Source organism: Blastomyces dermatitidis, assembly GCF_000003525.1.
Source record: "Blastomyces dermatitidis ER-3 genomic scaffold supercont1.1, whole genome shotgun sequence".
In the NCBI taxonomy this organism is placed as follows: Eukaryota; Fungi; Ascomycota; class Eurotiomycetes; order Onygenales; family Ajellomycetaceae; genus Blastomyces; species Blastomyces dermatitidis.
The window spans coordinates 401,891-423,151 of record NW_025544774.1 but is presented as its reverse complement, the minus strand read 5'-3'; the positions used below and the strand labels follow the sequence as shown (position 1 = coordinate 423,151).

The 21,261-nt window shown below is 46.4% G+C and overlaps 9 protein-coding genes across 9 annotated transcripts; 2 read left to right on the top strand and 7 right to left on the bottom strand.

Moving 5' to 3' along the window:
• Positions 1–163: 163 nt before the first annotated feature.
• Positions 164–4,249, bottom strand: BDCG_00041 (topoisomerase II associated protein). Its single transcript, XM_045415547.1, has 3 exons — positions 4,028–4,249; positions 1,714–3,963; positions 164–1,586 (listed from the first exon to the last, which is right to left on the bottom strand). Exons 1-3 carry the CDS (start codon positions 4,156–4,158, stop codon positions 1,463–1,465), a joined length of 2,505 nt encoding a protein of 834 aa, XP_045271476.1. The 5' UTR covers positions 4,159–4,249; the 3' UTR covers positions 164–1,462.
• A 626-nt stretch (positions 4,250–4,875) lies between these two features.
• On the bottom strand, positions 4,876–6,487 carry BDCG_00040 (uncharacterized protein; the record flags this gene model as incomplete). Its single annotated transcript, XM_045415546.1, has 3 exons — positions 5,300–6,487; positions 4,959–5,105; positions 4,876–4,932 (listed from the first exon to the last, which is right to left on the bottom strand). Exons 1-3 carry the CDS (start codon positions 5,531–5,533, stop codon positions 4,876–4,878), a joined length of 438 nt encoding a protein of 145 aa, XP_045271475.1. The 5' UTR covers positions 5,534–6,487.
• Positions 6,488–6,957: 470 nt separating this feature from the next.
• Positions 6,958–7,976, bottom strand: BDCG_00039 (uncharacterized protein). The gene is made up of 3 exons (XM_045415545.1): positions 7,564–7,976; positions 7,294–7,371; positions 6,958–7,214 (listed from the first exon to the last, which is right to left on the bottom strand). Exons 1-3 carry the CDS (start codon positions 7,656–7,658, stop codon positions 7,004–7,006), a joined length of 384 nt encoding a protein of 127 aa, XP_045271474.1. The 5' UTR covers positions 7,659–7,976; the 3' UTR covers positions 6,958–7,003.
• A 665-nt stretch (positions 7,977–8,641) lies between these two features.
• Positions 8,642–10,203, top strand: BDCG_00038 (alpha 1,2-mannosyltransferase; the record flags this gene model as incomplete). Its single annotated transcript, XM_045415544.1, has 4 exons — positions 8,642–8,692; positions 8,839–9,600; positions 9,684–9,972; positions 10,136–10,203. 4 exons carry the CDS (start codon positions 8,642–8,644, stop codon positions 10,201–10,203), a joined length of 1,170 nt encoding a protein of 389 aa, XP_045271473.1.
• Positions 10,204–11,029: 826 nt separating this feature from the next.
• BDCG_00037 (30S ribosomal protein S12) lies at positions 11,030–12,491 on the bottom strand. The gene is made up of 3 exons (XM_045415543.1): positions 11,971–12,491; positions 11,734–11,834; positions 11,030–11,611 (listed from the first exon to the last, which is right to left on the bottom strand). Exons 1-3 carry the CDS (start codon positions 12,428–12,430, stop codon positions 11,546–11,548), a joined length of 627 nt encoding a protein of 208 aa, XP_045271472.1. The 5' UTR covers positions 12,431–12,491; the 3' UTR covers positions 11,030–11,545.
• A 1-nt stretch (position 12,492) lies between these two features.
• Positions 12,493–14,143, top strand: BDCG_00036 (20S proteasome maturation protein Ump1). The gene is made up of 3 exons (XM_045415542.1): positions 12,493–12,775; positions 12,835–13,243; positions 13,433–14,143. The coding sequence occupies exons 1-3, from the start codon at positions 12,773–12,775 to the stop codon at positions 13,498–13,500; spliced, it is 480 nt and encodes a 159-aa protein (XP_045271471.1). The 5' UTR covers positions 12,493–12,772; the 3' UTR covers positions 13,501–14,143.
• Positions 14,144–16,130: 1,987 nt separating this feature from the next.
• On the bottom strand, positions 16,131–17,316 carry BDCG_00035 (uncharacterized protein; the record flags this gene model as incomplete). The annotated part of the gene is made up of 3 exons (XM_045415541.1): positions 16,131–16,288; positions 16,420–16,503; positions 16,668–17,316. 3 exons carry the CDS (start codon positions 17,314–17,316, stop codon positions 16,131–16,133), a joined length of 891 nt encoding a protein of 296 aa, XP_045271470.1.
• A 344-nt stretch (positions 17,317–17,660) lies between these two features.
• BDCG_00034 (uncharacterized protein) lies at positions 17,661–18,065 on the bottom strand (the record flags this gene model as incomplete). The annotated part of the gene is made up of 2 exons (XM_045415540.1): positions 17,907–18,065; positions 17,661–17,836 (listed from the first exon to the last, which is right to left on the bottom strand). Exons 1-2 carry the CDS (start codon positions 18,049–18,051, stop codon positions 17,661–17,663), a joined length of 321 nt encoding a protein of 106 aa, XP_045271469.1. The 5' UTR covers positions 18,052–18,065.
• A 1,146-nt stretch (positions 18,066–19,211) lies between these two features.
• BDCG_00033 (phosphomevalonate kinase) lies at positions 19,212–21,146 on the bottom strand (the record flags this gene model as incomplete). The annotated part of the gene is made up of 3 exons (XM_045415539.1): positions 19,212–20,430; positions 20,688–21,083; positions 21,106–21,146. The coding sequence occupies 3 exons, from the start codon at positions 21,144–21,146 to the stop codon at positions 19,212–19,214; spliced, it is 1,656 nt and encodes a 551-aa protein (XP_045271468.1).
• Between the last annotated feature and the right edge of the window lie 115 nt (positions 21,147–21,261).

The window sequence follows — 21,261 nt, the reverse complement described above, 5'->3', positions numbered from 1 at the left end:
CCGAAGAAGCCTCCTTGAAACAAAATAAAGTTATTTAAGGTTGGCGCTAGTGCCAAAATAGCGGACATCGCATATGCCAACAACGGACTTGGTTGAATGCCTATCGTAATAGCATCCTAAGGCGATATACATGCTATTATGAACAGTGAATGTGGTTTTTTTACTTGCTCTAAGGTTTGATTTAATCTATCTTCCAGGCTCCTGAGATCTTTTTGAATCATGAAAGAAGCAACAGATTCCGGAATCTACAAAGTTAAGAGATGGCTACGTTTACTTTGTCACTGTCTAAGGACTCTGTCACCTGTTTCCAAACTGCTTTTTTATTTCAAAGTCTATGCCTTGAAAACTGTCTTCTGTTCTTACAAGCTCATATGGAGTACTTATTCTGTAACTGGGGGAGGTCTCGCCTCAATACCAATGGCATTTGCTCCCATTTATTTATATACTTTTTTCGTTTATAGGAGGAGTATTCCCTCCCTCGTTGCGGTTTATAGACCCGCTATCAGAATATCTTCTACTATAGCTTGTTTCGGCATCACGCTCAATTGACAGTCTGCCGCTTATATCCACAGTGCAACTTAACCTCTATACGCCACTCGAGTTGGTGTGAAACAGGCTATCAAAGGACAATTTCTTTCCGTTTTCCCCTTTCGACCAGACGTAAAGGAGGACATTAAGTCATCAAGAAGTACACCGGCGAGAAGTCGATTAGTAGAAGAATATGGATACTATATCCAATATATCCAAATACGACTCCTTTGTGGGGTAGGTCATAACAGTGAATTTTGAATTTCGCTGGGTCATGAAGTTAGGTAAAGTAAAAAAGAAGTAGCGTTAAAAAGGTGAAATATACAACGAAATAAAGAGCTCGCGTAAGTTAATAAATACCAATAAAACGACTATAAAAAGTGAAAAGCGCAGTGCAAATAAGACGAGGATCCTTTTTGTTGAGAAACGGAGAAACTCAACGCAAGGTTATCGACAATGGCACAAAGGTCGTAATCAATACTGATGATAATAATAGAAGAGTCCATAAACGAAAAGTACGAAACCTGGCCAGACAAAAAGAAGAAAAAATACAATTGGACGCAGTTGGTATCTCGCCACATCAATACTATTAAACAGTATTTTAATTTCATATGATAAGATGCCATTTTGAACTTTACCTCACAAATTATATCTCTTCTTTCTTTTTTGGACGAATAATGGAAAGAAACTAGAAATTTTCGTAACAAGGTGAAACATCCCGTAGGTGTAGTGTAGTATCGACAGTAAATTGATCAATATCAGTCACATATTTAGGCGACTTCGCTTTGTGCTGTTTCAGCTGTTGTATAAAGTTATTGAGAACCGCTTTGCGGTTTACGAGGAATTAATGATAAACGACCAAAAGAGGAGTGCATCATCGTAAGCTGTATTGGCCGAAATGCCTCCAGTAGCTATCTTGTGGCTGATTATTGTTCTATCCCAAGAGCTCGACATCGAGCCCGATGGCTCGCATGAAGAGGTTGACATTGCCAAGGCGTTGGCTGGCCATATCCGCTGGAAGGGTTTTGCTCTGGGCAACGGTTTCCATAACTCGCTCCCTAGAAAAAGCAAACAAGTCAGCAAACGGTCCAAGGCAAAAAAAAAAAAAAAAAAAAAAAAAAAAAAAAAAAAAAAAAAAAAAAAAAAAAAAAAAAAAAAAAAAGAATTTGTCAAGGATGCACTTACTTGACAGCAATAACCAAGCGTTGCTGTTGTTCTGGGCTGGCACCGATACCTACGGCAGCTAAGAACTGCCATACGTACATATCATCACCACTGTTAATGGTTCCAGGGAAGATATCGCTAAAGACAGGCTCTAGCCGGTCAAAAAAAGTGTTATAAAGTTCCGTCCATGACTTCAACAGCTCGTCTTCCACGGTGCCTCCTTCTTTGACCAGTTCCGCGCGGCTAAGCAACATGGTCAGAACTCCAAGACCGACTCGAGTCTTCGCAACTGTTTGGACGTGAGTCTGACCAATGACAAGACCCAGTAGGCCGGTAATAATATTGATCGGCGCCTCGTTAACGTAGCCAAGTAGACTGGGCATGACAGCATGTGAAAACAGGTCAATTTCTTCTCGAACAGCCAAAGGTGGCTGAGATTCTCCGGGTTGAAGTTGTGCTCGCTGGACAACATCCAATGAATCGAGGTGAACAATGATCATGGTGAGGATGGTGACACGTTGTTCTTGGTCAATTTGGCGGAAGATGCGAGGAATGGCTTTCTTACCCTTGGGGTAAGACAGAAATGCAATGAAGGGATGCGGAGTAGGCGAGCCAGGAACGATCGGTTCTAATACTTTCATATCTGACCAGAGTTTTTGGTTGAGATGTTGCATCTTCTGTCTCCATTCCATATGCCTTTCGACTGATCCAGGATCATTTTCATCGGGAGGTGGCGGCATACTTCGTTCGTGGTCTTCCATTTGCATCAGAGTTCCATATACATTTTCAATATTTTTCAATATTGATTTCCTGTCACTGGGACTCATCGCAGTATGGTTGCCCTTTTTAAGATTGGAAGCTTTCTGGCCATCAGAGCTATCGGGGCGCTTGATATTTAGCAGCGGCTTAGGTGTTTTGGCGTTGCTAAACGATATTTTGCCTAGACTTCCTTCAATTATCAACTGCTTGTTTTTCGGTCTCAATTTAGCTGCTTCCACGGCCCGTTGAACCTGCTGTTGCATCCGCTGCATATGATTGTCTCCGGTGTAAAATTGTCGCCTTCCCATGCCCCCCGCAGATCGCCCTCCGGTTTGAAAAAGGTAGGTCTGCGCAAAATGACCTAGAGGCTGGCGGGGGTGTTGCCTAGGAGCTCCACGGATTTGGCTGTAAACTTGGTAGTAGAAGTCCTCGGACAGCGATGCCTCGCTCTCCGGATCCGTCACGTTACCTGTTGCAGCGACCAGCTGCTGTAACTGTATACGAGTAATGAAATTTTTATCCTGCGGAGTCATTAAACCGTTTCCTTTGGAAAGAAGTAATATCTTGTGATTCCGCTTTGCGCGTTTTGCATCCTCAATCAAATTGGCTTTTCTCTGCTCCTCAGTCAGAGGTGCTAAATTATGTGGCATGCCGGATGTGACAGGTAATTTACCAGGAGGGCCCATAGGCGCCTGTGATTTGGGGTGGTGGTGCTGGACTTGTCGCATTGGGCGCTGCGGTGCGGCACTTGGCGGTGGGCGATTTTGATGGTGCATGGGTGGGGGAGGCATTCCGGGACGAGGTAGCATGGCTTCCATAGGCGGGAAAGACTGTTGGCGTTGAAATGCCTGGCCTGCAAGAGCATCCTTTCCCAGCTGAGCATATTGCCGTTGTTGGTCAAGGGGTGGGAACTCCTGGAGCGACAATGGTTGCATACCGTCGGGCGGAGGGGCAGGTCTATCGTGGAGAGGCATAGTAAGGGGAACCGTCCCTTGCGGGATGGCCCCCGGAAATTGAGGAGCAGTTTGCGGAGGCGGTGGAGGAACGGAGGGTTGCTCAGTTCCCAGAGGTTTCTTGCTCTGTGCCCGCATTTGTGCTTCAACTTCTTCCAAACTCATTATCTTCTTCGCTGGCGCGGCAGGTTTGGAAGGAAGAGTGCTGTCCTCTGCCTTGGATTTTTGTCCCACACCTGTCCCCCAAACAGTTGACTTCGCCTGAATCTCAGGGATATAGCCCGGGTCTTGATAGAGCTCATATCCAGTCCGCTTAGGCTTTGCAGGAGTCGGAGCTGGAGATTTTGGCTTGGATTCCCGAGGAGGATGTTTCAGCTTATACAACATCTGCTCCTCATCGAGCACATTTGACATTTGGGCGGTTTTCCCGTAGAAATCGAAATCTTTCCCGACGGGCTGCTTCTCATCCTCCCCTCCACCAAAAGTGTCTTCGTTAAAGGCATCTTGGTCCTCGTCCAACTGGTCACCCAGTCCATCGTAGGTGTCTTCGAAATCGATTCTTCACACCAAAATTAGTAAAGTCATCACTACCTGCGCGCAGAAAAGGAGGTGGGGAGTTATACGCATCGTCGTCATCTTGCGCGGTGGCATGGGCAACTTGCGCGAAAGGGTCAGGGTTCTCGAAAATACCCCGCGTTTGCCGGCCAGAGGGGCGATCCCTCGGCAGAGTAGTATCAAAGCCAAAGAAAGACATACTACCTTGACGGCTGGCAATCAAAACTGAGTGATCCACAGTTGAGAGTGCCGTCTCGTTGTCGGGGCCTGTTTTGATTTCTGCAAGATCGTTTGTTCGGTTTGCGAATCAGACATCAACTTTCGTCAGCAAAAGCTTAGCTAACCACCTGGTGGTCCGTGCGCGATCCGCCTCAAGTCTTCACTGCGCCCAACCTACTGTACGGAGTTAACTTACATGTACTGTACATCTGTACTCCGTACACCCAGCTTGATTTAGTCTCTGCGCCCATGTCATAATAACGATACAAGAGGCTCTTTGGCGGATTAGCACCTCAACTATCTACTTGCTCCGGACCTGTGCGATAAAAGCCTAGTTTAATGGCCAAACAACTCACCTTTGCTGCTAACTCATAGCCAATCGACTGACTTGGGCGTAGGGCCATTGTTACGGAAACTGCCTCACGATATGATATCACCATTGATTCTGCACGTCACAGGTAGCTTCGCTTTAAGTACTTGAACGTTAACTATTAAAACCCATAGCTACGAAGTTAGGTCCCGCTATGGGCCCTAATCAATCTCAGCGGCACACCATGTATGTCCGCAACATTCCCTATTTGCCAATTAAGAAAGACAAAAAAGAGATATTCCCAGGCCATCAAAACACAGTCATCCTTATCCTCATTCTTATCATAATTATAAAGGCGAAACTTGAAGATACCCTACTACGTCTACATCACGTGGGCGACTGGAATGAGCCACGATTAACCTTTGGGACGGCGATGCCAAAACGCTATATCGACCTTCTAATGCACTAACTAATGATGGAGTTTGAAATACTGCTTCAAGCGCCGGAGTACGGACAATAGAGTGAAATTCTACCAGCTTCCAGCCTTGGAACGCTTGGAAATCAACGACCTGACAGTCCGCTGTCACAGCCATGCCAAAGAGCGAGGGCTTCGACGACTAGATATTTGCTTGACTAGCATTCATGCACAATTCAATATGCTATATTAGCTGTTTCTCGAAAGTTCTGCTTTTTATCTTGTCGAAAATTAACGGTTAGTTGATTTTTGGACTGCAAAACAGTCACCAACTGGATTACCCCATCGTACTAAACGCTATGAACCTTGTTTTTTTTTAATATCGTATTTATTTACCAACCCCTCGAAACATCCGCTGCTGTTGAGAAACTGAAGAGATATTTCCTCGGGTTGAAGAGAGCCGGCTATACCAACAACGTTTTGGAATGTATCTTCAACAACGTCGATGCGGTTTCCGGTTGTCATTGAACTGTTATTGCCTAATCCAAACGGATAGAATTGCCCGGCCCGCAAAGAAGAACAACGACGATTGCACTGCAGAGTATCGCGGAAGTCAAATAAGGCTAGCATCCCAAACTTGGGTATCACACGTGCCTCAGGTCGGGTTCTGCTGTTAGCTGTAAAGCACCCTCACGCACCGGATCCTCCCAAAAAGGGTTCCCGGGCTGGTAAAGAGACGAAAGACTTTTAGCGACAAATCCCCAAATATATTCAGCGCACTCTTCTTTGGATTCCAGAGGTTTAGGAGGTGCCACGAGGAGGTTTGCTATCTAAATTCCTAAAAAGAAATTGGCTGATATCATTATTTACAAGACCTTTAAAGAACCTTCCTCTTCCTTCTTCTAAAGCTCTTGAAAGGGAAGACATTGCTAGCAATGTAGAAAATAATCGCTATCCGCTAGGTGGTTCAGGATATTCTTATTGTTCAGGCAGATTCGCTAGGTCGCGGAGCATATGTAACTGCGGGACACTTGAAAAGAATGGCATTGCATATGACAGCGGATGAGGGTCACTTCGCGTGTGCGAGTCATCTTATACGCCACGGCGCTGATCCCGAAGCAATGGGTGAGGACAGAGATACTCCGTTGATGTTAGCGGAGGAAGGTTACTGCTCTCTGTCAAATTCCCTTCCCTTCTCCGCTAACTTCAATGGGATATCTCTATCCTCATCCACAGGATCAGGTTTCTTTAGTTTAATCCTAGCCCTCCACGGGATGCCATGGAAAAAACGTCCGTTTATAGCCTGGTGTCTGTATTACCATGTCGTGGAGGTAGCTTGCCCAGAAATGCATAGTCCCATTGACTGAGTGGGAATCCATAAACATGTTATCCAAGCAACCTCACGCAACATATGCTCAGAGTCCCACCGGATCCCCAGTTCTTTTCACCAGAATTCTGATGTAAATAACTTGAACTGCTTAGGTAGAGAAATCGAAAGCAGAAAATGAGTAGAAAAAACCAATACCATCATCAGGACAACGGTCATGAATCATAGTGACCGCTATGGTGCCAGACACAAATCCCCATTCCTTCCGTTGGGAGCATGTCGTTACATTAAGGTTCTTGCGGATCGTCTGGTTGAGTGAAAATCAAAGATCCGCCGACCAAACGCGCGTTTCGGTCCGGCCCTTTGCCGCGCGGTCATACTTCTGCCAGTCATCACTTATACCGTGGGCAGAATTCTAAGTTATTAGACATTTAACTGAGTCTTATTTACAACACCAATTTTACCACACTATTGCATTTTCGTTACAAGGAACCCTTTTGAATAAGTAAGATTAGCAGAGTAAATGTCACCATACCTATGTAATGTGCTAGAAGATAACTAAAACTAGATAATAGAGCAAAAATGAAGCGTACTCTAGTGGTTGCTTTACAAAAACTCACACTGGTAAAAATAACTGCGATCATGGAAAATCTATTTAACCATTGTTTCAACCGCATTGATACTCTGGTGTCTGAGTCCGGGCCGGTGGCTACTTAGATATCCCCGACTCCAGCCGATACAACCCTCAACCCGTTGCTCTGTAAAAAGCTTCGTTATCCCCAAATCTGGTAGGTTTGCCGTAGAGCACACGGCCAGACATTTTTCTTGACACCTTTGTCAAATGCGAATGCATCGTGCGGGTCAAGTAAGTTGTAATATTGATCAGTTTGCACTTGCGTCAGCCAATGGTCCGGTTGGAGGCCAGCGGCCTGTCTCTTCAAAGACAATTGCTGAGGCGCTTCATGCAGCTCTAGTGCCTTTGAGCTGGCGGGTGCAAATCAACTGTGGATATTCACTAGAACCAGCATCGTTGATAACCTGTACATGTAGATACCCATCGTACCCTTGATAAGCCTCCGGTATGGTGAGACTGCGGAGCTTGTATCTACTGCGTAAAGCCAGTCCGAAAAGATATTGCAACCTGCGTGCTGCTTGTTATTATTATTATATGCAAGGTCGTAGTTGCTGGAACGAGCGCCAAGACGACTCCAGCAAACAAAAATTCATCAGATTGATGAGATTGGAGAGAGGAATCCTGAGGAGGTTCAGCCTGGACCACATTAAAGACAACGATTGTTTACATGTACCAATTATGCTAAAGACTACTCCGTACTCCGTAGTAAACTGCGTGTTTTGGACTTGGCGCCAGTAGCCCATTCGTATCCTGTACGAATGGGTTTCTGCATAAGGCTGCTGTGTCTGAGACATGGTCCAGCAGCTGACGAGTTACGCATGCAGAGGGAATGCCATCCAGAGCACACGGTGAAACAAGGGAGTTGGACGAACTGCTCTGGAAATACCATAAAGATACAGAGTACAGAGTACATCAGGGGCAATAGTTGTATCTCGGGTAGGTAAACTTACTGGCCGTGGCAAATCCCTGCATTGCACGGATTATGTACAGAGTATGTTCAGCAAAGGTGGATTTTTGTTTGGATCCGAGAAGCGGAACTATTTAAGGAATAATATCAGGCGGAATAAAAGTGTTTAACCCGCAATGCCGATTGAGAAGCATTCCAAGGTTCTATGAATGATTTTGCGGCCGGTTTGTGGAGGCAAAAGTAAGATGTAATAAAAAATAAAACACTCTGTACCGTAGTTAACTAAGTTACCAGCCACGAAATTAAATTACAGGCTTATGACTCTCGCCGCTGCCACCGGCTGGTCGTAGGCCTGTTATCAATTTGTTCAACCTCCAGAACTCCCAGCAACAACAAAACACAAGACCAAGAACCTCCCAGCTGTAGAACGATCTTTGACGTTCTTGACATCTCTATCTCCTCCACGAACTCCCCAGCGAGCCAACAAACTGTTCACTAGATTCTCTACCAAAGGCCCCCAACGCCTCCCGTCGTCCCTGACCGGTTCAGCCAGATGTGATGCGCTTCCAGGATTCTGTCCTCTTCTATCCCTGACCACCAAAATCCACCCTCGTTTTGCTTCATGACTTTCTGCTTTGATCCTTTACGCAAAGGAAATTATCTATAACTGCTAGAATTTGACGTGAAGTGGATGGACCTTTTGACTTAACCTAGCCTGTTGCCAACGCTCCAGTGTTTCAGGTCTCCCTAAACCATTTAATTTGAACCCAGTTTATTATCCTTTCCTGTTTGCCATCTAAAAGAAAAAATCCTCGGAAACAAACCCTCGTTGTGTGTGAACTAGAACGTGGTTATTAGACCTGCATAGTGATGAATTGGGTTTCGGGGAAGTACCTACGGTACATTCTATTTGCAGTGTTGGTGAGTTTCTCTCTGCTGTCCATTTGAATCCTGTCCCAGCCATTCCGGGAAACTGACACTGACATTGTTTTTTTATCTTCGGTTCGAAAGGGTCTTGTGCTTCTACATTTCATATCTTACTCCTCATTACCTATCCCGAGCACCAGCGATGTCGTAAAAACCTCAAGTCTGGATCAGGACAACCCAACCCTAACCCCTCACCTCAATCGCCAGGCCCTGGAAAAAAGCCAAACCAAGCTGGGACCCCAGCCCTAAAAACCCCTTCGCTGGCTCCCGCGCCTGCCTATGAACGGGTAAATGCAACATTCGTGACATTGGCCAGAAATGGGGATGTTTGGGATATCGCCAAGTCGATCCGCCAAGTGGAAGATCGATTCAACCGAAATTATCACTATGACTGGGTCTTTCTTAACGACGTCCCGTTCAATGACGAATTCAAGAAGGTAACATCTGCTCTCGTATCCGGGAAAACACATTATGGACTCATTCCGACGGAGCACTGGTCGTTCCCTGACTTTATCGACCAGCAAAAAGCTGCCAAAGTTCGGGAGGAAATGAAGGAGAAACAAGTCATCTATGGAGATTCAATCAGCTACAGACATATGTGTCGTTATGAATCTGGATTCTTCTTCCGCCACGAACTGCTCAATCAGTTCGACTACTATTGGCGCGTGGAGCCCAGTGTCGAATATTTCTGCGACATCAGCTACGACCCGTTCAAGTTCATGAAAGACAATAAGAAGAAATATAGCTTCGTTATCAGTCTGTACGAATACAAAGAAACTGTCCTCACGCTCTGGGATAGCGTTAAGAAGTTCATGAAGAAGTACCCTCAACACATTGCGGAGAACAACAACCTGGAATTCGTTAGCCAGGATGGAGGGGAAACATACAACCTTTGCCATTTCGTACGTAATTTTTCACCCTAAATCACTGAACACTTGATGGTTTGTTAACTCGATACTGATGAATTTGACATTTGTCACTGCAGTGGTCGAATTTCGAAATTGGAGATCTAAACTGGCTGCGATCCCAAGCATACCTCGATTATTTCGACATTCTGGACAAGGATGGCGGGTTCTTCTACGAAAGATGGGGTGATGCGCCTGTACATTCCATCGCCGCTGCTCTTATGCTCAAAAAGGAGGAAGTCCACTTTTTCAATGAGATCGCTTACTACCATGTCCCATTCTACCACTGCCCGACTGGCGAACAGACGAGATTAGATCTGAAGTGCCACTGCAACCCCAAGAACAACTTTGACTGGAAGGGATATTCTTGTAAGTGCAAAAATCCCAAGGCAAGGCCACATGCGATCGCCATAATTCACATGGCCAATTCGTTGCGAATGTTATCTTCATTTTCAATTACACATCCTTGAAAATTTTGTGATATATATTTATTGCCATCTGGCTAACCATCTGACCGCAACCTTTCTCTCAGGCACTTCCCGCTACTTCGATGTTAACAAAAAGCCGAAACCTGAAGGTTATGAAAAGGAGCAAGATTGACTAACCGTGCTTATCACAATCCTTTGCTGTATTCTCGTTGTTACCGTTGTATCAATAGTAGCATTCAAAACTCGCCGATCACGACGCAGTCTCAGCATATCGAGCACCGACAGTGAACCGTATACCAGCATGCCGAAAAAGTGGTAAAAATGAAGGAAGGGAGTGGAGGGGGCGAAGAACGAGAAAAGGACAACACAGGAAATCTACTCGATGGCATCTACTAGAGCTTTCTTGTTCACATCTTTTGCCCTCGGTTTGGGAAAAGAAATGACTCCTCAGGGCCATACCTTTTCCTTTACCCGAAGCTCCATATACTCCCTCCATCCTACTCTTCCATTTCCAATTTTTCCCATACCTTATATTTGGATTTTTAACTCTGACTATTTCTTTCACATATTTAATATCTTGTCTGCCTTTATATTTTCACCATATGTTCACGTACATCGATTATACTGTACAGGGTTGTATGGTATTATGGGCATGGGACTTGTCGTTTTCCGCCTTTTCTATTATGCATTTTCTATTTCCTATTCCATTTCCTCTTTATCTCTTTCCATTTCCTCTTTATCTTTTTCAAATTTTTTTTCTTTTTTCCTTGCCAAAAATTTTACGGAGTTTATGGGGAAATGTGCCGCATCTTATTATATGATTTTCATCGTCTGGACTTTTTTTTCACTGCTTCTTCTTCCCTAACTTGTGGCCTGCGAGCGCCATAAGAAGCACTGCATTATTAGCACAATATATGTCCATATTTCTACTTCACGGTACTTTCAGTCAGTCCCATATTTGCGTGGATTTGGCCAGAGACCGGAAGAGGAATAGAGAAGAAGGCCATGACAAGTGATGATATTTTGTATTTATTAGTGGGACGGCTGCTTTGCTTTTTGCCATGACGATTTGTGTCTTTTCATATCTTGGGGGGGTAGGTGTCTGGTGTGATTAGGAATAGCAAATTAAGGAAAGGGGAGATCGTTATTTGAAACCATTTTATAATGCAATTTTTCTGCTTTCCCTTTCGCGTATTACCCGAATTTCAGGGATGGGTAACTAGCAACCAGAGTAAATGGCGAAAGGCCAAAAATTGTGACCGAAACAACTATACATGCACTTTTCATCGATCTCAGAAGTGGTGCAAAGAAAATAAAATAGAATAATGTACAGTGTATCGAGTTTAGGTTAACGAATCCAAATTTATGGCAGAATACATGATGAGATGATCGCACATGACAAAGAATAGCAACGAAATCCAGCCGGAATAAGATCAAAACAAAAGTTTCCGCTCCTCCCTTCCTCCCTTCCAACTTCTAGTGTCACGTCCTCTCACCTATCTACCCTAGCAGCATTACGCACTCTTCGGCTTCTTCGTCCCGTACTTTGAGCGGCTGGTGATTCGGTTACCAACGCCAGTCTATTTAGTTAAAAAGGAGATTTGTCAGTCGTCTACTTCCAAGAAGACAGGAATCAAAGCACATATATTTATATGTATATCGAGACAAAATAATGGGTTGAATGATAAAAAGATGAACGTACCAAATCCAACGCTCCACGGACAAGATGGTATCGCACGCCAGGACAATCCTGTGCCCGGCCGCCTCTAATCAACACAACGCTGTGCTGTTGGATATTGTGCCCTGTATCAAAAAAGAGAAATAATTAGTATTCCCATGCCGCCACAAATTTGAAAAGGAAGTTGTATAGCAAAATTAGGGTCCCTTTCATCGCTCCGAAGAGGAATAAGTCAATAAAATAAAATAAAATATCACTGACCTTCACCGGGAATATACCCCGTAACAACCGCGCCATTCGTCAACCGGATTCTCGCCGTCTTGCGCTCTCCGGAATTGGGTTTCTTCGGCTTCGTGATTCCTGTCTTCAGACACACGCCTTTCATCTGTGGCCGGCCCACCAGTGCGGGAGAGGTGGTCTTCCGCACGCGCTTGCCCTTCCGACAACCCCTGCGGACCTGGTTCAATGTGGCATTGTGGCGGGGCGTGCTAGAGAATTTGCGCGCTTGTGATGAGAGGGTGGATGGGCCGCTTATGTTTTGGTGGGAGATAGGTTTGCGGAGGGTGACTGCGGCCAGGGTAGGTGTGGTTTGCGGTGTTCGGCAGAGCAATGAAAAGGTGCGCTTGGCGGAGGTGGATAGTGGCGAGGAAAAGTGGGATGGGAGGGTTACGAAGTGCCGTAAGAGACGGATTGCCCCTACGGAGGGTGTTGATGGCGGCATGATAAGCCGGTGTGGTGGTGAATTGGCGGTACAGAGCGGTTTTGAATGCCCCGGGATGAAGCGTTTTGAGAAGTTGTCCGAAAGGGGAAATTTTGTGGTTGAGATTGAGTTACGCTCACGTGATGTGGAACTGCGCACCTGGTCTATGCAGGCGGCAGGACGAGCTTGACGCGGTTGCTTTTGCCTGGACTGTTCATCCGTCTATATCTAATACCTCTGCTCAACTTCATCCAATTCCAACCTTACTAACTTCCTCCCTCTTTAACTTCACACACGTAGTCCCACTTATTTGTATCCCACCTTTATTCCAAGATCGAAGTCCTCTGTTCCACTCTCCCCATCATGGTATTACCTTCCCTCCCCAACATTTCTCCTCCTACTCCCATATGCTAATCTCCAAACAGGCTCTCCGCATTGCACCCCCGGCCTCCAACGCAACAGAAACCTCCAATACCGCCACAGTCCCACATTTAAGCAAAGGCGCCCCCTCCGCCCCAGGCGTCCACGACACTCTCCGCGCCTCTCTCTCCGCAGCACCAACGACAGCGCAACAACAAACTGCTACATCCACACACCCGCTAGAAGCTCGTCTACTACAGTGGCGCCAAACACATAATGCGATGAAAATGAAATCGTTAAGGAGAGTGTACGGCATGGCGGAGCCGATCAGGAGGGGGATGGAATTGAAGATCGTGCAGGAGGGACAGTGGAAGCCAGCTGCCCTGGGTGGGCGTAACGAGAGTAGCGTTCATGCGGACATTTTGGCGCTGGGGGGTAGGGAGACGGAGGTTACGTGGGAGGATGTGTTTGATGGTATGTTTCTTCTTTGCTTTTTGGTTTTGGGTGTTGTGCCATCGTAGGGTCAAAATAATGGGCCTAGGAGGTACATTTCATCGCCGGTCATGGATTCTTCGCCTCCTCTGCGGCTATGAATGTTGTGCTATATTTCTTCTTTCCATCCTATCAAAGAGAAAGTATCTAACCGCTCTCCTTCTTTACTAGGTGATGATCTGCGAGAACCTGCCTCCTTCCATGACGAAATGGAGTACCGACTGAAGATGAACTGGTAAAAATCCCTGGTTCAATCAGTGAACGCTATCCGGTCCAGCTCTGCTTTCTATTGTTTTCCTATTTTTCTTGCCGCCCAACAGGCATTTATGTTACGTTATATTCGCAGCTTTTTTAAAAACATTTAACCACCTCCAATAGAGAGTTGCTCTCCGACTTCCCCTTTTCTCTTTCTCTTTTTTCCCCTTCTTTTGATGTAACGCCCTGTCTCGATCTAGAATAGCGAAATGGTTTTCGACTTTCGTGCCGTCTTCCACGAATAAAATCCGAATTAATAACTTATTTTGGGTGCTCGGGTAAATCAATAGATACCTCGCGGAGCTAGGCACTCCTCTCCTGATACATCCCATCTGTGTTCTTAATAGCCAACTCTGCTCCAATATTGGTGCTTTCCAGCCCATGGTATTGATTGGTCTCATCGACCATTAGAGCAAAACTATACGACACCGTGATATCTTCTTCCCACGGGCCATACCTATTACTCAAAAACTCCATCCTTTTACGCCCTCCCCCATAAACTTAGTGGCAGCATCCGAGGGTAACATCAGAGTAGACTTTCTGTGGGTTCCAAGGATGGGACAGTATAGACAATCTATTTTTATTTTTATTTTTATTTTTAATTTAATTTTTGACATTTCTGATAAAGCTCGATATTGCTTCATATCTGTATCTATATCTAAAATATCTAAACATGCGGAGGCGTGAGATCGATAACTTCTGTACTCAGTATTCCGTACATAGGATCTATGAGAAGGCTCGTGCGGCCAGTTTTTGCATCTTGTTCCCGTCTGATTCCTCTCTATAGTCCGAGTATCATATGGAGGAGACCTACCTGGTGATTTCTCCTATCCTTGCAACTCTTTGTGTTTTTCATACATAATAGGGTTTGAATTTCACTTCACCACCAACCACATCACCACGACGGCAAACCTGTCGATCACATCATGGGATTGGCAACGGGTTTTCATTTCTGTCTGTATATTTTGTACCCAATACCCCATGGAATGGTGGAAGCTAACTCTACTTACTTCATTGACCGTCTGCGCGGAAGGAAGGGGGAGGGCGGCGAGCTTGCTTGTTGCAAGGTTTGCCGTTCGATCCGTTACTAGTATGATAAATAACAAAAGCCCAACAACCCCCAGCCTCAGCTCAGCTCAGCCCCAACCCTCCCCATCCCGCGGGTTCTCCCCTCTGTCCCTTTCGAACGGCCTTGGATAAGTATACAAGTGACCGGCCACGAGGCCATCACGGCGACGTATACGTATAAAAGTTATGCAGAAGACCTACACGCAACGTATATGTATACCCACAACTTGAATAGCGAAAAGTATCCATTTATATACCTGGGGGGTGGGGATTCATACGCGCGCTATGTACATGTATAGATAATTGGAACAATGCCACATCCTAATCTCATGCGCCATGCGTGTAAGAGCAGTTGCGAAAAAGAGACTAGTTTCCCTTTTAGAGGGTAAAGAAGCAGAAAGCGGCGGAAGGGCACAAGAGAATTCCCCAAGGATGGAAAAGAAAGAAAACTTAGCCAACCCTCTCAATATATATATATATACATATATATATCACTAGGCCGCAGTCGTAGTATTAATAATGAGAGTAATAGTAATCGCGAGGCTAATGACAATGACAATGATGACGGCAAAGCGCAAGCAAAACAAAAAATACTACTACAAAGACGTGTATAAAAGGAGACACTGCAAAAAGGAGAAATAAAAAGGGGGAAAAATACAAAATGGTACACAAAATAAATCGTGAAGGGAATGGGAAACAAAATGCTCCGTTTACTCAAACTCTTACCGTAACGATCTTTATAAAAGTCGGTAGCAAACGAGGAAGACAAATGGGGGGAACAAAATGGAGCTAAAGGAAAGGAAAAACAAGATAAAAACCAACCCCTACACCTGCCGTGCATGCTTTGGAGAAAAAAGAAAAAGAAAAAGAAAACGACAAAGAAAGGAAGCGGAAAGGAAGCAGTGTATTCATAACCAAGAAGTAAGCAAAAAGGGCTGTTGACAAAGTGGGTAATTTCTAATAAAGAAAAGAAAAGAAAAGAGAAAAAAAGGAAAAGAAAAAAGAAAAAAGAAAAAGAAAAAGAAATATGGGAATTAGAATGAGAAAAAGAGACATGTCAAATGTCGAAGGAAAATAATCGAGAAAGAAAGCGCTTAGGTGCAACTCATGAGGAGAGAGGATGGGGGGTGGATTTGGAGCAGAAATCCAACTGCAAGATGGCTTTAAGGTGTGTTGAATGAAATTGCAGTTGAGGTATATTTACTGCAATGGAGAACACCCTTACCAACAATAATCAAGCGGGGGGGATACTGTCGAGTGACAGGATAAAGGAAGAAGCCTAGTCGACCATATGAACTGGATGAGGGCATGCAGCACAGTGATAACGAGAAATAGGCGGATAGGCTCCCTCCCACACAGGTGGTTTAGTGCATGGGTGCACTAAATATCGGAAAGATAGGTGGGTGGAATGTAATATGAATACTGCAGAGAAGAGGAGGCAAGGCCTATTCAAGCGGTGTCGGGTTTTCATTTTTTGCTTCCGTCTCTGAAGCATAAAAACACCCCCCCTTGCCGTGCGAGGTAGAAGAGCATAGCCACGCATAGCCTACAAGATTACACATCGGCATCGGGGGCTACGGTCACCGCCATCCCGTTCCCGTGCGGACGTAGACCGGGCAGCCTTGGTATCTTCGTCGTCGACAACTTCTTGCGGTTTTATGGTCATGTGGATGACGTTGGGAGCGTTTTGGTTTAATCTCAAATCTGTGGCATAATGAGCGAAAATGGAACGCTTTTGCTTTAGGGGGGTGAATTTTTGGGTGGGGCGGTAGCATCCAATAGAGCGCAAGTCAAGGCTGGGGCTTTGTATGAAATATGAGGAAGTAGTAACATACCGGACAGCTGAGCGTTGTCCGCTAATAGTTTTCCAAATGAGATTAGACGTATAGAACTTGGGGAAGAAGGTCGAGGCTCCCACTCTACAATTAACAAATATCGTTTGTTAGTTCTTATTCCCAGAACAAATGTGATACGCACCAAAAAAAAAAAAAAAAAAAGGTTGGGTAGAATAGAAGGCTGTCGCGTGCTCCTATTGGACAAGGTCTGATATAAAAAGAAAAAGAGATGAAAGAGCGAGGCATACCTGATCTCCACTCCCTCCATATCAGCTCCTTCAGAGTATATACGCTCATCGCATATGGGTTGAAATCCGGCACATCTACCTGTCGTTTTCGCAAGTACTTCCCGTCAATCCTGAATGGATGTCTCGCTCCAGTTATCAGAAGAAGGTCGATGTTCAACACCATCCCGGAATCCTCCATTTCTTTACTCGTTGGGCTTGGGAGTTCTGACGACGGGCCAATGGCAGGGTCACATTGTTTGGTTTCCTCAGTTTCGCTGGTAGAGTGAGCGGCGGACTGTGTTTGTTGTTGCGAAGGTTCTATGTTGGAGGCAGCGGTCGGAGCGGGTTCAGGTGCAGCGGCATCCTGGGGCTGAGATGCCAATGAAGGGGGTGTATTTTCTCCTATCGTCGTGTTCGTGTCTGGGGGATCTGAAGGCTCTGCAGGCTCTGCAAGCTCTGTTGACTCTGCAGGCTCTATCGTGGCAGCGGAAGGAGGCGTAGTTGTGGTGATGGGGTCTGGTGAAGTCACCACTGTCGAGTCAGGGGGATCCTGTCGTGTGGATGGTGCGTCTGATTCCGGCAGAACAAGCGGCGTCTCTGTTTTCTCTGCAAGTTCTGGCTGGGATTGATAATTCAGATCGGGGACGGGAGTGACGGTACTTGACGCCATGATCGAGGGAGGGCACTAGACTCCGCAAGATTGGTTGAACGACCAATGGAATCACGCTTGATGTAATGCGTGGATTCCAGATGGAAATGTATACGATCCAGAGAAGGGAATTTGAAGGCTGATGTAACGATTGACAGGGCCGGGAAACGACGGCGAAAGAGAGAAGTTGGACAGAGATATATTATTCCCTCAGAGCAAGCAGCCGGCGAATGGAGGAGAGAACATGACAGACGAGCGATGGAGTAAGTAGTTGGACGGCGAGATGTGAAGGACAAGGTGGAAAATAAGAGTAGGGAGAGCAGAGGAGAGTACAAGGATGCGGAGCTGGTTCTGGCTCAAGACAGTCAACTCGGTTGGCTCAGTCGACTGGGCTGGGGGGTTGGAGGTTGCGGGTTTGCTGGATGTTGGTTGGCGGTGGAAGAGGTGGAAGAGGTGGCAGCGGGCGAAACAGAAGATGGGATGGGATGGGAATGGGATGGGATGGGGGGAAGGAGGAGACGTCGTCGCACATGTGCAGTGGCTGGGCAGAGACGGGTATTAGTTAGTTCACCTTAAGTTCAACCTAGTGGGCAATAATAGTTGGTTGGCACCACTTGGCAGTGGCAGCGAGTGGGCCCAGGTGGGCGGGCACCCAAACTCTCGGCGCTGGGCAGGGGCAAAGTCGAGGCAGAGGCGACTTAGGCGAGGGGGCAGACGGTCTAGAAGGAACCCTATTTGTTTGGCAATAATAGGCATGCCCTAACCTAACCCCTCCCCAGTTGCCCCCCCCCCACAAGCTACCCTCCCCCCCGATATCTGCTATTCTCTAGTTAAACCCCTCGTTTAAACTAGGGCCCATGAACTCGTGCTACTATTTTAGTTTAATCCTTTTACCTAAACCCGGGCAGCGACAGGATAGCCATCCGTCCGACCTCGAACATGCAAATAATAATTATGATCCTCCGCCTCATCTCTTTTACGTTTTCACAAAAAGGCAAAAAATTAAAATTAAAATTAAGATAAAATAAAATAAAAATAAAAATAGAAAAAAAGGAAAAAGAAAAGAAAACTCCCGTCGATCCCCCCATCGATCCCTGCCGTTAACTTTTAAGGGGACCATCTCAAGTCAGATGATCTTGCCCCCTCATAGCCGCATGCCAAGCCAGTTCAATTAGACAAACAACGCAACGCATTCCTTGGTAGATTCTGTTACACCCGACTTACATTATAGGAATTTGGTTTTAAGGTTGTCTCCTCCGTCCTCGATTGTTTCGTGCTCCCTAGCCAAAAGAAAGAAAGAAAGAAAACAAAACAAAAAGTGATCTCATAGCTTCGTAAGAAGAGGAGCGACTCCAATCGGGAATGAGGGGTCTGGAAAAACCCAGATGCCGGACTTATCAGATCATCGTCGGCGTTGGTGTCGGCGCCATTAGAGTGATCAACTTGACTGACGACCCACTAGTTATAGCTGCCGAAGATTACGCGCAATAAGTCTGATGGTGATTATTATTAGTGAAGGAACCGGAATTTATTGGAAAAAAAAAAAAAAAAAAAAAAAAAAAGACGATGAGAAATTAGAGAAACTAACAAAATTGTTAAACAGGATCTTCATGCAGTGCCATGCTGGATATATTTGGAAAGCAAACGAACAACATATGATCGTTATGGCAAACGGGAGAGAGGACATCCAAACCAGAACCCCAGGCTTGCAAAAGTCAGAGTGAATAAAACCTTGCGGCAGTGGGCAAAAAAACCAATATCGAAATTCGCATGGAAGGGGATTAGATAATTTGAATAGAAACCGAACCAACCAGAATATATCACTAAACTAATTCCGAAGGAAAAGAAGATAGCAACACACTCAGATATCAAAGCGAGCAATGCGGAAGATTGTAAAGTAGAAAAAACTACTTTAATCATGACATCCACCCAGAATACTGCGCCGGTATCTCATTCCTCAGCCCTTCAGACCCATGCGCCACACCTAACAACCTCACCCTCTCAATCTTGCCCCCAAAATCATCCTCAACAGAACTCTTCCACGTCCGCAGGAACCCGCGCAGCCTGTCCACAACCGCCGCATCGTCCCGTACCAGTAATGCTATGGCATCATACCCGCCAGCGCCGGGCACCACGCCGCCAATCACCCCCTCCACCTCCGCTGATAACCTATCCAGCAGCTCCGTCTGCACCCTGGGTTCGATGGGGACGGCGCTTTTCTGCGTCATGGTGCGTAGCAGCGCGCGAGAGCGCGAGATGAGCCTGCTGACGGCGTCGAAGTTGTTGCCGTCGTTGTCGTCGTCGTCGTCGTCGTCGTCATCGTTAATGCTACTGATATTGGTACTATTTCCTGCGGATGCTGATGATGGTGATGAGGAGACAGCGGTCGTGGTACGGCTGGTACTGTTAGTGTGGTAGAGTAGGTCTTTCAACAACAAACGCAGTTTCTCATTGTTTTGCTGCAACTCCGCCCAGAGCGCGTTTGCCTCTTCCCTGTTCTCCTCGCGCCATTGAAGCACCTTCTTCACCATCCCTGGAGTTTGCGATCCGCAGTCCACATCGCATAGCACCATCTGCATGCCCCGCGGTAGCTTGGTGCCAAAATCAACACACTCTGTGTCCCATGGGTGCTCTGTGTTGAGATCCTCGACAACAGCGAACAGCCGCTCTTCAAACTGCGGGGACCCGACGTCTCCTAAACTTCCAAGTACGGCAGGGGAGAAGCGCCGATAGAGACAAGAGCCGTACACTGCGGCGCCAACGTCGAAGCCCGAACCGACTTTCCCTTGTGCCGCGCAGTGGGCGGCCTGGGCGAGGTTATGTAGCTTATCTCGCACTGTAGGTAGTTCCTCTGGTTGGACAGTGCGGTGGATGACCATTGCGGAGACAAGGGCTGTGACGAGGGCCGCGGATGATCCCAGACCGGTCTTGTGTGCCTCGTGCAACTTTACGCCAAAGTTCACGAAGCGCGTTCCCCTGTTCGCGCCTGCTGCCTGTGATATTGAGGTTTGGGAGTAGTAGTCATTATCTGCGAGGATGGTGATGGAGAGGGAGCCGAAGAGTTTGGAGGCGGCGACATAGCTTATGTATGTTAAGGCGTAGTTTAGAGATGTTTCGACGAATGGATTCCGCGGGCTACAGAGTATTTAGTTAGTGTCTTATGCTGTTTATGGCCGCTGATTATAAAGTTGGGTAGTCATGGTGGGGGGGTCTCGGACTGCTTCAAAAAACGGTCCCAGACATCCTTTCCCCCGTATACCCCTATCAAGCAGATAAAATGCATTTAATCAACCGAAAATAGTAAACAAGGAAATCCCAACAAACGTCAAAACCCCAATTGAAAGAAAGAAAGTGGAAGAGAAGAGAAGAAAAAGAAAAAGGACACAACTCACCAGTCCCCCTTTTGCACAACCCTCACCCCACCCCCATCAGGCTCCCTCCTAACCCCATACTCCCACACCGCATCCACAAACTGCGGCGACTTAACCACAATAACCTCCTCCTCCTCCCCCCTACCTCCATCCGCATCCCCATCTCCCTCCCCAGGCCCCTTCCCTACCCCGCCGTCCTCCACCTTGTCTTCGCCCTTACCATCCCCACCTCTCCCCTCCTCCCCAGCACCATCTTCCACCCTCCCTCCTCCTCCTCCCCCTCTTCCTTCTTCTTCTTCATCACCCCGCCTCGCCGCCCTCGTTACCCTCTCTTCTCTCCTCCTCTTCTCCCTCCGCAGCTGCCGCACAACAACATGAATGCGCGCATTAAGCGCAAACACAGTCCCCGTATACGCCCTATCGAGCACGAGATAGCCACCCGTCAACAGGACCTTTCCCGGCGCGGAGACTGCCGTTCATAGATGGGTTGATGGGGAATGACTTTATTTTCTTTTTTTCTTTCCCATCCTGTTTTTTCGGTTTTTTTAAACGCCTTTTCTTTTTTTTAATTTTGGACATCTTTTCTCCTGCCAAC